The 15597-nt window shown below is 39.6% G+C and overlaps 1 protein-coding gene across 17 annotated transcripts in view; it reads left to right on the top strand.

The window, feature by feature from the left end:
- The window catches only part of DST (dystonin), a 497869-nt gene that overhangs the window by 314777 nt on the left and 167495 nt on the right, over window positions 1-15597 (top strand). For all 17 annotated transcript variants that reach the window (XM_029242504.1, XM_029242501.1, XM_029242518.1 and 14 more), the window contains 16 exons: window positions 1807-1902; window positions 2396-2523; window positions 5596-5689; window positions 5978-6132; window positions 7156-7618; window positions 7700-7828; window positions 7982-8059; window positions 8138-8299; window positions 8389-8493; window positions 11137-11232; window positions 12073-12198; window positions 12800-12952; window positions 13142-13296; window positions 13503-13629; window positions 14100-14283; window positions 15215-15372. In XM_029242504.1, the coding sequence (XP_029098337.1) occupies window positions 1807-1902; window positions 2396-2523; window positions 5596-5689; window positions 5978-6132; window positions 7156-7618; window positions 7700-7828; window positions 7982-8059; window positions 8138-8299; window positions 8389-8493; window positions 11137-11232; window positions 12073-12198; window positions 12800-12952; window positions 13142-13296; window positions 13503-13629; window positions 14100-14283; window positions 15215-15372 (2409 nt within the window). The remainder of the gene's footprint in view (window positions 1-1806; window positions 1903-2395; window positions 2524-5595; window positions 5690-5977; window positions 6133-7155; window positions 7619-7699; window positions 7829-7981; window positions 8060-8137; window positions 8300-8388; window positions 8494-11136; window positions 11233-12072; window positions 12199-12799; window positions 12953-13141; window positions 13297-13502; window positions 13630-14099; window positions 14284-15214; window positions 15373-15597) is intronic.

Raw genomic sequence — 15597 nt, 5'->3', positions numbered from 1 at the left:
TTCTCTTTGGTGCCTGGGAGATGCCTGGAGCCAGCAGATGGCTGGGGCACGAGGGGGGGCGGGAGCTTGTGCAATGCGACCGTGGCAGGGCCTGTGCCTGTGGTCACATCCTGTTAAAAAACGGCCTCAGAGGCTCCTGTGGTACAGCAGGAGGTACATACCGTCTTTCACCATGAATTCGAAAATACATATCTGACTCCCAGAGTAAATGAGTTCCTGGTTTAGTAGAACATTTACTACTACCTAAGAACCTGGGTCCATCTCTTTGAGCAGAGACATTATAGAAATATTAAAAGCTAGTACAGATATAGAAACGTATTGAAAATAAGTTGTCTCATTTTGTACATTGGGATTTGTCATAGCAAAGTAGTGTACTTTATTTCAAGAAATGGGTAATGCGAATATGAAAAACAAAGTCTAATTCCTTGAATTGCAGACTTTGTTTTCTGGATCAGACTAGCATTTTAAAAAACGGTCCTAACCCAGGGTGGGCCCTGTTAACGTTAGTAATTGTGTCCATGCGTCTATACGGAACATCTGTGGAATAGCTTTTATTCACGTTGCCACGGGGAACTTGTCCTTGGCACAAAGTTCCTTGGTGTGTGTCGATGTGATGCTGTTTTAAGTTCTCTCTGAAGCTGTTTGTGTGATGCCTCCCTCTGTGGCTGGAACCTCTCCTGGCAGGAAAGCTTTCCTCCCCCTTCTATCAGCATGTCTACTGTGAACAGTGGGTAGCCTGTGATGGCATTCCGTGCTTATTCACCTATGGACATCCTGAAATGGTGCATTTTGAGTTTAAACCAATTTTCAGATTTCAAGTTCCATTTATTTCCAGATGGATTCCTTTTGTCCAGACATTTGAGTAAATTCTTGCTGGCTCCTGATTAATACAGATTCTTAAATTATTAAAGAAGTTCGAGTGACTACACAGATTACTGACTGTTGCCTGGGCTAGGACGTGATACAGGAAAAAAATATATTGTGGGGAAATACCAAATAATTTTATTAGCCAGCAAAACATTAAATGGAATCCTTCAAAGAAATGTGTCTGCCTGAATGTTTGCAGGGACTTGTCTTAAAGCAGCATGAATTAGGATGAAATAATTAGTATACACTTATTAAATGTGGAGATGCTTTATCAACATAATTTTTATAAGGTCCTTGTTAATAAATATAATAAACATATTTAAGAGATTCCCAAGTTAATATCTATAAATTAGATAGTAATTTAATTATATGGTTCAAACTTTTATAATAATAGCAGCAACCAATAGCATCTGTCTCATTTACTTATAAGATCTGCTTAATTTGGCCAATGGGATATTGAAACAAAATTTTAGTCCTATCTATCTGATGAGAATTCTGTTTTCAAGGATAGACCATGAAATAGAGGAGAATGCTCTCCACCCCTTTTTATGGGAATTGCATCAGATGATTTTTCCAAAAACTAAAAGCTAAAGTACAGCATTTGGGAAGTGGATCTTTTAAAGTATGTATTTTCTTGTTTGGATAATGAGAGATTGTCAGTAGAGCCATAGTAGATACTGCTGTGGTTTTCACTATCCAGATGGCTGGGTAGCCTATGTTGAATCAGGGCTCATAGCCATAATTACACCCTCCTCAGATCCCATACAGCCTGGTTACCGACTGGCTGGGAATCAGCAGCGTCCTTGAGTGTCTGTTTTATAAAGGAATGCCACCGAGGGCACGCGACAGAGTAAATAGCGTTTGAAGTGGTGACATTATGTGATAATGAAAACAGGTCTTTGAAGTTTGGCCCTTCATTTATTTTCCCTTTCTTTTTAGGCACTTTATAATCAGTATTTACAGTTTAAAGAAGCAGAAATTCCACCAAAGGAGACAGAAAAATCAAAAATTAAACGCCTGTATAAATTACTAGAGGTAAGAAGAAATTTCCTTTGTATTGTCAAATGTAATATTTTTAAAAAATTTTATTGAAGTATACTTGATTTACAGTGTTGTGTTAATTTCTCTTTTACAGCAAAATGATTCAGTTATACATATGTGTATATTCTTTTTCATATTCTTTTCCATTATGGTTTATCACAGCATAATGAATATAGTTCCCTGTGCTATTATACAGTAGGACCTTGTTGTTTATCCATCCTATATATAATAGTTTGTGTCTGCTAACCCCAAACTCCCAATCCATCCCTCCCTCACCCCTCTTCCCCCTTGGCAACCACAAGTCTGTTCTCTGTGTCTGTGAGTCTGTTTCTATTCCGTAAAGTTCATTTGTGTCATATTTTAGATTCCACATATAAGTGGTATCATAAGGTATCCAATGTTATCTTTAATAATATACCTTGATGCAAGAAACATAATTTTTTACATCTTTGCTTCACATTAACTTTTATGTTGTTGTTTTCTCTAGATTTGGATAGAATTTGGACGCATCAAACTCCTTCAAGGTTATCATCCCAATGACATAGAAAAGGAGTGGGGAAAGCTCATCATTGCCATGCTCGAGAGGGAGAAGGCTCTTCGTCCCGAAGTGGAAAGGTGAGTGGGGATGGCCTCTGCCCTGGGTGTCCAGTGGGAGGGGTCAGCCTGTGTCGTGGAAAGAACTTAAGCTTTGGAGACCAACATTTACCTTTTACATTCACTTGGCTGTGTGACCTTGAATAAGTCACTTAGCCTTTCTGATTCTCCATTTTCTTATCTAGAAACTCTTCCAGGAGGTTTGAGGAGGGATCGGTGAAGTAGTGTTTGAAGAGGGCCTAGGTTGGTGTGTGAAATCTCATCTCGTACGATGGTTACGGTTTTAAAGCCAATCAGGATGACCCATGAGAATTTCTCCAACTGACTTTAAAGTTGCCAGGGCCTGGATCCAGAAGTTCATCCATACATAACATAGACTAACCATGAACTTATCTTGTTTCTTGTTGTATTTTTGGCTACGGCCCTCTTTCTACGGGGCAGTGAACCCTCTATTTGAAGGGCAGTGAGGCCGCTTCTAGAGAACACTTAGTAAATGCTAGCTTAAGTTCCCTCTCTGCTTTTTTGCCCTGAAAACATCACTGACCTTCATCCTTTCTCTCCCGCTACACCCAGCTGCCAGGGAAGGTCCTGCTTGGTCTTCAGGACACATTTGTTGGATGGATGTGTCTCTGGGGTAGTCCTTACATCCCAGCCTGACTTGTGGTGTGTGGGGCTTGTGTGGCCTGAGTCCATGGGGCTGGCCTTACAGCCTGGGGACTGGTGGCCAGGCCAGGCATCGCCCTCAGGCCCGACTGGCCCCACGCCGCCTCGCTTCTGCAGTGCGGTCACGCCGTCTGCCTCTCAGGAGCCCTGACTTGCCAAAGTCCCAGCCTCCCCCATTTATGAGATCTCTGCACTGTCTGATCCTTTGGCTGGGAAGTCTGTTTCATCCCCTCTTCACTCCTCGTCTTTCTCAGATCTCGGCTTCAATGTAATTTCCTCCAGAAACTTTCCACAGTCTCCCAGGTTGGTTCAGACGTCTTGGTGATAACCCTCCTGTTTATATGGATTGCTCCTTCATAGCCGTCATCTCTGTTGTAATTTTGTATTTGTGTCTGTGATTGGTTAAGGGCTGCCCATTCTACAGTTGTGAGCTCTAGTAACGTGGAGACAGATTCCTGTTTTTGTAGTTCCTCGTGTCGCCAACACTTAACACCCTGCCTGCTATCAGTATCCTGATGCTCTCTGCGCCTCCTCGTAACTTCCACATGGAAGAAATATGAACTAAGGTGTTGAAGATACAGGGGCAGGTCTAACTTGTCAGGCCTTTATTAAATCACTGATGACACTCTTGTTAAAGCAGCCTATTCTGTCTACATAACTAGATCATTAGAACCAGAACAAGCTCGAAATACCCAGGATGGACCTTTTATGGAGGAGATAATTCTGGGTGGTTCAGATGGGGCGCTCAGCATCTCATCAGAAAGACTGGAAAAGGATGCCACAGAGAGAGTACGCGGTAGATTTTAGTCGACAGACTAGCAGCTGGATTTTAATATATGTTAATGAAAGAATGCAGTGGTTAAGAGTTCGAGGTCTAGGAGCCAGTCAATCCTGGATGAATTATTAGCTCAGTGTACAAGCCCTGTAATCTTAGATTCAGTAACCTCTCTAAGCTTCAGTTTCTTCCTTTGTAAACAGGATGTAATAGTACCTGCTGCATTTGGTGGTTCTGAGTATGTCTGTAAAATGATTAGTTAATTTCCTGGCATGTAACAATTGCTTCAGAAATGTTAGGTGCTGGCTGCTATTACTATTTGTGCTTTTCTTTTTACTAACTATATCTGACATGGCACTCTCAAATTTCCTTTTCTTGCCTTGTGAAAAGAACAGTATCTACCTCTAGGTGGAGAAGCAACAGTTTGGCCTTGCAGTGTTAGGGACAGGAAAATATTTAGGGGCTTGGCTGATTCAATGCCTTCATTTTTCTTGATGCAACAAGTTTTTTTTTGGCATTAACTCTGTATTGCAAAATAATAGCTGTGCAGTGTGGGAGTGTGTAAAAAACAGATGCGAAAGAGCCAATGATCTTAGGCCAGGTAATAACCTATAGAAAGGAAAAATAAGCACAGACAAATTAAATTTGCAAGCATTGCACTGATATTCTTCTTAGCACTTTGGCTTTTAAAAATGTAAAGTAACTTCAGTACGATTAGACCTAACATTCCTGGGAGCTCATCCTATAAAGAAAGGTAAATGGACAATTTTCCATTAATTTAACCTAATCAACAAACACCATGGTGGTGAAAAAGGAAAAGTACTTTGCTTCTCCTCAAACTCATTTGTTTATAGGTGCTTGTAAGTATCAGTTTTTAACCCTGTGTTGTTCAGTACAGACCTGGCCTTTTCCAAAAAGCTGTGATCAGGATCTGATTGACTCTTTGTGTTCTTTTAGCTGATGATTTGCCGGAATAACCTTTTCTAATTGTACCTGGGCTCCTGGGAGGCATCAGAGTTGTTTTTGAGGCAGTTGCAAATGGATGACTCTTGGTGAAAATATTTGGCAAGTCTTCTCCAGTGACGCCCCAGTCAGCCTGCGTTGTCCATACTTGTAGGGCTTTAGTGCAGGCTACAAAAGGCAGACCTCAGCTAGTGAACCCATGGCTCTAGGCGAGATTCTTCTGAATAGCTATCAGTGTATTATTTGCTGTGTGTTGAATATGCACGTTGGAGCATATTTAAGGAGCCATTAAAAGCTGTACCATTCAGCCGCCACTCTTCACCGTTAGAAGTAGCGCTTTTTGTAGACCTTCTACTTTTGAGTCTACTTTTAATGGTGGAGGAAAGAACATCATTGCAAGGATAAGAATGCACAGCAGTAGTTACAGTTACCGTAGCAGTGATTCTGTGTTTAGTAACACGACTAGCACACGAACCAGTCTTGATTCAAATGAAAATTTCCTCTCAGTTCATTGTGGTCCAACGCTGATCAATTCCTGCATTAGCTTTGGCAATGAATCCTTTGATGGACACAGGTATGGAGTCATTGGTGTGGGATTGTGTTTTTTCTTTTGGTGGGCTGCATTTTTCAGGGATGGCCAACTCTATGACTTTAGAGGGAGAGGCTTTATTTTATCTCGTTCCTTCTTTTAGATTGGACATGTTGCAGCAGATTGCCAGCCGAGTTCAGAGGGGCAGTGTCATTTGTGAAGACAAACTGATGCTTGCTCGAAACGCTCTCCAGTCTGTAAGTTCATTTCAGGAGCTGGTGGGATTGCAGTAGGTGGGTCAGTGTGTTCGGATGAACTAAAACTTTGCATAACGTTGGGTAGATTGGTCTACTGAAGCAAAGTTAAAGGTTATGATTACTTTGCTCTCTTGAGGGAAAACATGTTTTTGAAGCAAAAGGGAAAACAGAGAAAATCCAAGTAGCTTCTGTTCTAATACTTCGAGTTTTATATTTGAGGCTAGTTTTGAAACTTGTTTAATTAATTAATTAATGTAGAATTAATATTGAGTTCTTTTAAAAATACAGGATTCTAAAAGATTAGAATCCGGGGTGCAGTTTCAGAATGAAGCAGAAATTGCCGGGTATGTCCTTGAATGTGAGAACCTTTTACGCCAGCATGTAATTGATGTACAGATTCTTATTGATGGAAAATACTACCAGGCAGACCAGTTGGTACAGAGGTAAGAGTGCTTGTTGGTCAGCCCTGTCCTTCTGGGTGACTGTTTCATGGCACCTGCATTAAGAATTTAGAGTGTGACAATTTTATGAAATATTTCTTAAGCTCTTTTTTGTTGAAAATGTGTGTCATGTTAATTCTGTCATATTTGGTTGTGTTTAGTAGGTTTTGTTCTTCAAAGGTAAGTAATAGAAAAAAATTTTATGATACATATAATATTTAACTCTGTAGTAACTAACATACAGTTGAAATATTCATGTGTGATATTTGAAAAAGGGACAGTATGTGAAAATTATCTTTTAAGTCAGCATTTCAGTTTTCTGTTTATCTTATCATGAAAATGTTCCTAATAAAGTATTGGAAGAAATATATGTGCATAAACATCTGTATCTCTGAGAAGTAGGTTTGGGAGTAGGAATGGAACCTTTCAGGTTGAATACTATATATATGTAAATATCTAAATACATGAGATATATAAAACAAAAATTATAAATGATGCTTTGACCCAGTAAGTCCACTTTTAGGAATCTATAGTAATTCTAAATATAGAAAATATCTAAATAAATATAGGGAAAAAAGCCTTTGTTCATGTCAGAAATATTTTATAGTAACAAAAATTTGGAATCCTACATGTCAAATAGTAGGAGAATGATATTATAGTGTAGTAATTGTGTTCATTATAAATTATAGTTATAAAAATCGTGATAATATGCAGAGTACTTATAGTACAACATTCAGTGAAAAAAATTGTGATGCAAACTTTTATCAATGTGATTACGATGACATTTTAAAATAGACTTTATTTGAGCAGTTTAGGTTTATAGAAAAATTGAGTGGAAAGCCCGTATCCGCCCTCAAAGCCCCTTCTCCTGTTAGTAACATCTTGCACTAGTGTGATGCATTTGTTACAGCTGATGAGCCAATATTGATATGTTATTGTTAATTAAAGTCCCTAGTTTACATTAGAGTTCACTCTTTGAGAAAAATGCCTCATATTATAGCTTATCCCTTTTGATTTTCTTTCCAGGGTTGCAAAACTGCGCGATGACATCCTGGCCTTAAGGAATGAATGTTCCTCAGTGTACAGCAAAGGCCGTGTGCTGACAGCGGAGCAGACGAAGCTCATGATATCAGGAATCAGTCAGAGTTTAAACTCAGGGTTTGCACAGACCTTAAATGCCAGTCTGAACTCAGGGCTGACCCAGGGTCTAACGCCTTCCCTGACCCCGTCCAGCGTGACCTCAGGCCTGTCATCAGGGCTGACTTCCCGCCTGACCCCATCTGTCACTCCTGCATACACACCTGGCTTCCCATCAGGATTAGTTCCAAATTTCAGCTCAGGAGTGGAGACAAATTCCCTGCAAACTCTGAAGCTGATGCAGATCCGAAAGCCCCTTCTCAAGTCGTCTCTACTGGATCAGAATTTAACAGAAGAGGAAATCAACATGAAATTTGTTCAGGATCTTTTGAATTGGGTTGATGAGATGCAGGTAAAAATATTTACTTTACCTGAATTTCAGGCTTTATTGCTACCAGTTTCTTTTTCAAACCTTATATCTTTCTATTTAAAGGTGCAGCTGGACCGCACTGAATGGGGATCAGATTTGCCAAGTGTTGAAAGCCATTTAGAAAATCATAAAAATGTTCACCAAGCTATTGAAGAATTTGAATCTAGCCTCAAAGAAGCTAAGATCAGTGAGGTATGTGAATTTGAAATCTGTATGTATTTCATCCCAGCTTCTGTTCTGCTCTCTCTATAAAGACCCTGTTGCAACAGGGTAAACGATACATTGCTTGTGAATCAGAATTCCTTAAGATTCCTAACCTTGCCATCTTTTTATCCCATGTTATAGATCCAGATGACGGCACCTCTTAAACTAACTTATGCAGAAAAGTTGCACAGATTAGAAAATCAGTATGCAAAACTCTTGGTAAGTTTTTTTAACTTCCTGTTCCCCTTACCTCTATGTGGCAAAGACACGATTCTTACAGTGATTCTCCTTGTAAAGAACACATCCAGGAATCAGGAACGGCACCTTGATACACTCCACAATTTTGTAACTCGTGCAACTAATGAGCTTATTTGGTTGAATGAAAAAGAAGAGGGGGAAGTTGCTTATGACTGGAGTGAAAGAAATGCCAACATAGCCCGGAAAAAAGATTACCACGCTGTGAGTATGACTTCTGTAACTAGATGTTAAAAATGCATTTCAGGTTTTATCATTTTCTAACATATTTCTTGCTTGTTTCTTTAAATTAGGAATTAATGAGAGAACTTGATCAAAAGGAAGAAAATATTAAATCAGTTCAGGAGATAGCAGAGCAGCTGCTTCTGGAAAATCACCCAGCCCGATTAACCATTGAGGTAAGTCAGAAAGTGTAATAGTCACAGTGGAATACAGACATTTGATTATTACCCTTCAGATTCTTCTATTGTTGATAAATTGAAAAATGCAAACTATCAAACTTCTATTATAACCTGAATCAAAAAGAATGTTTCTGACAGATCATACTGATTTGCCTTCAGTTCTGCTGAAGTGTGTCACCCACTCATCACTTCCAATAAAGGTACTTTGTCAACCCCTGTGGCCAAAGAGATGTAGTACAGTAACTGTAAAGGACCTTGACTTGACAGGCTTTGAGGTTGATATTTCTTCCTAACCATATGACACTGCCCCAGCGATGTAACCTTACTCAGTCCCATTCACTTACCTAAAATGGGGGAAATTGCTTCTAACCCATAGAGTTGTGTGAGAAGAAGAAGAATGTACTCTTACTATTTAGTTCAGTTCTTGGTACACAGTAGGTTCTCAAGAAGTACTAGTTGTTATTATTTAATTTACTAATTGTATTCATGATCTGGTTTTGTGAGGTGTTTCCTCAGGGTGAGGGTGTAACACACACATTTCAGACCCAGAAGGGGAGGGTTGACCTAGGGTTTATCAGGCTGCCCGTGGGGTGGTGGTGGGGTGGGGTGTGTTTACTTTTGGGGCCTGATATCTACAGGTTAGAGTTAGTGACTGTCTGAATGTGCAGGGGGTGATGTAAGAGGGCGAGAAGCATGTAACGTGGACAGATACGGTGTATTTCCAGAGGAAGAAAAATGAAGCTATGCTTACAATGGGACACGCAATTGAAGAAAGGAATCTGAGAGTCTTTGTTCACTGAAATAAGTCTTCGTGACACAAAAGATTCATAAAATTCTAGGCCTCACTTGGTGGTCTTGGGAATATTATAGGTGATCTTCTTTCATATAAAAACGTGGTTTTCATCCCCAGGAAATGCTGCATAGGAATGTTAAAGACACAGAAGGTAGGGTGGCACCAGGGAAAGGAAGTTAGAATCATGAAGGGCCTGGATATTCTTTTCTATGATGATCAACTAAAAGTGGGGTAGATATTCTTTGGAGTAGAGGAATGAAAGCTGTTAGGAAAGACGATTGTAGGTTGAGAATTTTGATGGGAATGGAAAATGTGGATGTGAACCTGATTACTTTTAGGTAGAGCTGTTAGTCTAATTAACTGAAAGTCTCTGGAACAATAAAATTAAGCCGTAGTTGTCCTTATGATTCCATGGGCCCATCCAATGTCTTGTGGGCAATGGATAATAGTTAATTATTAACTCTTTTATATTTTATGTGAAAAAGAAACTAATAATGTGACCATGCACGATGTATCTTTTATAGCCAATTTACTCAGGTAGCTTAATTGGAGGGAGCAGGTAATGTGATCCAGATGTGTTGCCAGATTTCCAGTGCTGCCTTATGCATTCCACCCAGAAAGCTGCCTGGACAGAGCTCAGCAGGAGTGTTTTTTCCAGGAGGAAGGACAGGCTTACATAAGACAGTCATTAGAGCATCAAGGGCGCCCTCTTCCAGAAGCCAGTGAACTGAACCTTAAATATGAAAGGGTGTTTCTTGCATGTTTTCTAGTAAGTAGGTGTCTTTTCTACAATATTTTTGCTCTCAGGAAAGAGACACCAAGTGGTAAATAAAAATTCAAGTAAAAACGTATGAAATAAAAATTCCTAGTATCATCTTTTCTTTTTTTAAATTTTTGGCCGTGTTGGGGTCTTCGTTGCCGCATGTCGGCTTTCTCTAGTTGCAGTGAGCGGGGGCTACTCTTCGTTGCTGTGTGCGGGCTTCTCATTGCGGTGCCTTCTCTTGTTGCCGAGCACGGGCTCCAGGCACGCGGGCTTCAATAGTTGTGGCACGTGGGCTCAGTAGTTGTGGCTCACAGGCTTAAGTTGCTCCGCAGCATGTGGGATCTTCCCCGACCAGGGCTCGAACCCGTGTCCGCTGCATTGGCAGGCAGATTCTTAACCACTGTGCCACCAGGGAAGTCCCCCTAGTATTATCTTGAATGTAATTCCAGAATTACACTAATAAGGGATTGCTTATGCCCTTTTCCACCCTCCCCAAACAGTCCCAGTAAAAACAAACAAATAAATCACCCCTGCCCCTGCCAAGAGCTTCCAGACTAGTTTTGGAAGCAAAGGCAGAGAAAACTACAGACCATGTATTTTTGTGTCAGGAGGGGTATTTTATGATCCAGTAATAGAAAAATTCAGAAAAAAGAAAGATGAAGGAAAATGTCATGAAAGAGGCATATCTGAAGATGCCATATAGGCAAGTGTTGGCAGGTGGAGGGTTGGTTTTCTAAAAAGCTGGGATAGCTTGCATCCATTTCTAATATTAAAGAGGTTTTCATGGAAAAACAGCCAGAGCTAGCTTTTTCCATATATTTTAAGAAAAAAATGTCAAGAAGCTAAAAATTTGAAAGAAAGTGACTGGACTGATTGAAAAATTTATATTTAAACTTTTAGGGCTGGCTGTGTTACAACTGGAAACTCATAGTTTAGAGGGACATTTGACTACCCCGATTTTTCAAGTCTTACTCTGTTAAAGAATTCTCATCATCTATGTAGACACTAGAGTCTTTTATGCTTGAGAAGTAAGTCGTGTGTCTTACTGTCCAGACGGCAACAGTGGCTATGTTTTACCTGTCAGGCCTACCGAGCGGCGATGCAGACGCAGTGGAGCTGGATTCTGCAGCTCTGCCAGTGCGTAGAGAAGCACATAAAGGATAACAGCGCTTATTTCGAGGTATGGAGGCAGAATCACCATGTCGATCGATGGTATTGCAATTTTGGCTGAGTTACAGAAAACATTTCCATAATGTACTGTTAAGATGCATGTATGTAGTGTTCAGGGGAAAGAAACCAAAATGTTTTCTTTGTAGGGTATAGGGATATATGTTCTTCAGGGTAAATGGAAGCATTCTAGTAAGGAAGAAATACTTTAAAAATGCTTAAAATGTCAGAAAATCTTAATTTTGTCCATGCTTCTTATTAAGGAACTATTTCATTACAGAGAGCTTTCTTTCTGTTCTTCAGAAATTTTAAAATATTCTTGGAATTTCACCCCCGATTAACAGCTGTTTGGACCCTAAAGTGAAATAGAAGTTCAGTCAAAGTAATATCGAGCCAAAACCACAGTATACAGAGAAACTTTGTTATATATATATATGTATATATTATTTTTCATGTTCTTTTCCATTTTGGTTTATCACAGGATATTGGATATAGTTTTCTGTGCTATACAGTAGGACCTTGTTGTTTATCCATCCTACATATACCGGTTTGCATCTTCTAATCCTAAACTTGCAATCCATCCATCCCTCCCCCACCTTCCCTCCCCCTTGGCAGCCACCAGTCTGATCTCTACAGACATAAACTTTGGATGGACAGTTAGAATTCATTCATCATCATCCAAGTTCAAGAATCGGTGTTTGGTTAAAGGAATGATTTTGGCTAAGTTGTCTTGTGATCATATTCTGTTCCCATGTAGGAGGGGTCCACACAGGGCTCTGGTACTCGTAACTGACAACTCTGGGCTTTGCTGACATTACCTACACTTTAACTGCCAGTTTTCATCTTTCCTTAGTTTTTCAATGATGCCAAAGAAGCCACGGATTACTTGAGGAATCTAAAAGACGCCATTCAGCGGAAGTACAGCTGTGACAGGTCCAGCAGCATTCACAAGCTGGAGGACCTCGTTCAGGAATCAATGGTATGAACAGGAAAACCTGCAAGTTTCATCAGTGATGTATAGTGAGGACTAGATTAGTGCTTTATTATATTTTCTATGTGCAGAACTCCATGTTTCATTGGTACTCTTGATATTTCTGCCTCAATCAAGCATTTAAACATTCAGTTTTAGTGTTTTTTGGTAACAAATACAACAAAAGTGTTTTTCATGTGATTGCCTGAATATTTTAAAATGCTTTCACTGTGTTGTGTGTGTCTGTGTTTAGTCATTCATTCCATAAATACTTGTTAGCATTTCTGTATCCCAGACACTATTTTAGGTGCTGGGGATAGAACAGTGAACAAAACAGACAAGAATCCTGCTTATATGCCGGGGATGGGGCTCAATAAACATGATAAATTAGTAAATATACATAGTATGTTAGATAGTGGTAAATGCGAAGGAGGAAAGAAACAACCAAACAAAACAAGGGAAGAGAGATGTCAGCGGGGGTGGGGAGGGATTGAAAGCTTAGACCAGGTGGTCAGGGAAGATTCTTCTGGTGAAGTTCGTTTAGGCAAAGCCCTAAAAGAACAGAGTGCACACGTTTTTACTTTTAAAATCCATCTGATTTATTCCCTAGGAAGAGAAAGAAGAGCTTTTGCAGTATAAAAGCACAGTCGCAAGCCTGATGGGGAGAGCAAAAACAATCATTCAGCTGAAGCCAAGAAATCCTGACTGTCCACTCAAAACTTCTATTCCGATCAAAGCCATCTGTGACTACAGACAAATTGAGGTACTTTAACTCCTAGAAACAGACCAGATTCTGGCATTATTCATATATTTAAAAAATGAGGTCATATTGCTCATTAGTGTTAAAGTTTTCCACCTCAAAAATACAAAAAAAAATCCCAAGATTGGATGTGGAAAAAGATGAGTACCACAGTGACCTCATCTTGTTATTCTGTTCTTCTTTTAAAACCAGATAACCATTTTCAAAGATGATGAATGTGTTTTGGCGAACAACTCTCATCGTGCTAAGTGGAAGGTCATCAGCCCCACTGGGAACGAAGCCATGGTCCCGTCTGTGTGCTTCAGTGTCCCTCCTCCAAATAAAGAGGCGGTCGACTTTGCAAACAGGTTTGTGCGCACTAGCTCCAGATGTAGGCCTGGCTGTGGAATTCTCTGAAGGTTAAAGAAACAATCAGTGCTTTGACAAGGCTCATAGGATCAGGAGGACCTAGAACTAGGAAACCTAGTATATGTCACAAACACAAAGAAAAATTGTAGCATGTGTTCAGAGGGAGTGGAAAGGCTGAATCTGAGTTTTCTTTCATATATTTCAGAATTGAGCAGCAGTATCAGAACGTCCTGACCCTTTGGCATGAGTCTCACATAAACATGAAGAGTGTGGTCTCCTGGCACTATCTCATCAATGAAATTGACAGAATCCGAGCTAGCAATGTGGCTTCAGTAAGTATAAATCTGCACATCCACCTAACCTGTCCAAAGATTTGGGGCCCCTTGTCTTGAGGGGTGGGTTTTGTATTTTCTCTGGGGTAAGATGGAGTCGAGCAGCTCCATGATAATAGTCATTCATTCAATGAATATCTGTCCCATGTCTGCTGTATACGAGGCATTTTCTAAGGACTGGGGAATCTGGAAATCCCATACTTCATTCAGGGCTTACATTTTCATTGGGAGACACGGTATAGTGTTTGGGCATATAGAGATGGGTGTAGTTTGATTTCATTTATTAAATTTTATAGTCTTGTTTTTTCTCATCTTTTAAAACCTAAGATTGTAATTGAAGAAAAAATTAATTTCCAGTGGTTTTCTATTTATGACTATTAGCATAAACTCATGTCCCATGAGACCCACTTGAGATCTGTCCTTTTGAAATTTTACTCTTAGTTCTATAATGGATCACTGGTCTTCTTTAGATAAAGACAATGTTACCTGGTGAACATCAGCAAGTTCTGAGTAATCTACAGTCTCGTTTTGAAGATTTTCTCGAAGATAGCCAGGAATCCCAAATATTTTCAGGTTCAGATATAACACAACTGGAAAAGGAGGTTAATGTGTGTAAGCAGTATTATCAAGAACTTCTTAAATCTGCAGAAAGAGGTAAAGCATGGGAATCCTTGCCTTTTTTTCCCCATGGGTGTTTAGTCCAGGCTATTTTCTGCTATCAATGGGAATCTCAATCTTAGGTATATTTTGTCAATCCACCTGTAATAGGTAGAAACAATGATTGGAACATTAAATGCCTGTTTGAAGTAGGAAGATTCAAGGAGGGATTCAGTTATTTCCAAATGATGAATTAATAAAAAGATGTCAACCAAGTCGTATGACAATGAATTCTTGGTGTATCTACTTTTAAACATTTTCACTGTTTTCCAATGTAATGTTCAGAGTGATGATCTTTTAGTTTCAGAAAAGTTTCAGTTATTTTTCCGTACACCAAACTTGGATTTTTTAAAGACTTTTTCTTAGAGGAGTTTTAGATTCACAGCAAAACTGAGAGCAAAGGGCAGAGATTTCCTATAACCAAACCTGAACTTTATAAAGGGGTTGAAGGAAAAGATTTTGTCTTGTTAACTTTTGTTAAATATAAATTTTGTTCCAAACACTTGATATAACTTAGAGACCAAAAAAACTTAGTAGTAATACTCTATTTAAAAAATTTTTAAACATTAACATAATCCTTACCTTTCATTGTAAAGGATTTAATTTAGTTTTTATTACTAATCTGCTGCTAACATAATTCGCATTTCTGTGAACACAAAACAGAGCAATGTATTACTTTCCTTAGACATCATAAATCAGGTATCGGTACTTTAAGTGGCGTTGGGGAAATTTTATTAAATCTTCATAAATTGTAATGTCCACGATTTCAAGGTTTATATCCTTGGGGTGGATTTGTGGTGATAATTGGTAACGTTAGTTTGACTAGCTGTGTTTTAGTAGTAGTAAAACTGCCATGTTAAATCATGAACGAGAACATCCAAAAGATAGAAAATGAGGTATTTTCTAAACATTACATTTATTTTCACAGAGGAGCAAGAGGAATCAGCTTATAATCTCTACATCTCTGAAGTCCGAAACCTCAGGCTTCGGCTTGAGAGCTGTGAAGACCGTCTCATCAGACAGATCCGCACCCCCCTGGAGAGAGACGACCTTCACGAAAGCGTGTTCAGAATCTCAGAGCAGGAGGTAAGGCTGAGAAGCGCGTGGGGACAAGATTAGCACAGATTACTGTCTTAATGACCTTTACTGTTGACTCTGCGACCTCTCACACGCTCCCTTTGCCAGGGGTCACTTGGTGAGGTCTGCCTATGTACTTAACGCTGACGGCAGACGAGGATTCTGTAATTCAGTTCTGTCTCTCACTTGGGTAAACACAGGAACACGGGCTTTCTCACCCATTTATGTGGAGGC

The sequence above is a fragment of the Monodon monoceros genome, unplaced genomic scaffold (assembly GCF_005190385.1).
Source record: "Monodon monoceros isolate NGI ecotype Baffin Bay Population unplaced genomic scaffold, NGI_Narwhal_1 Super_Scaffold_3, whole genome shotgun sequence".
NCBI classification, from domain to species: Eukaryota; Metazoa; Chordata; class Mammalia; order Artiodactyla; family Monodontidae; genus Monodon; species Monodon monoceros.
The sequence above is the reverse complement of the archived record's forward strand: the minus strand, read 5'-3'. Positions and strand labels throughout refer to the sequence as shown.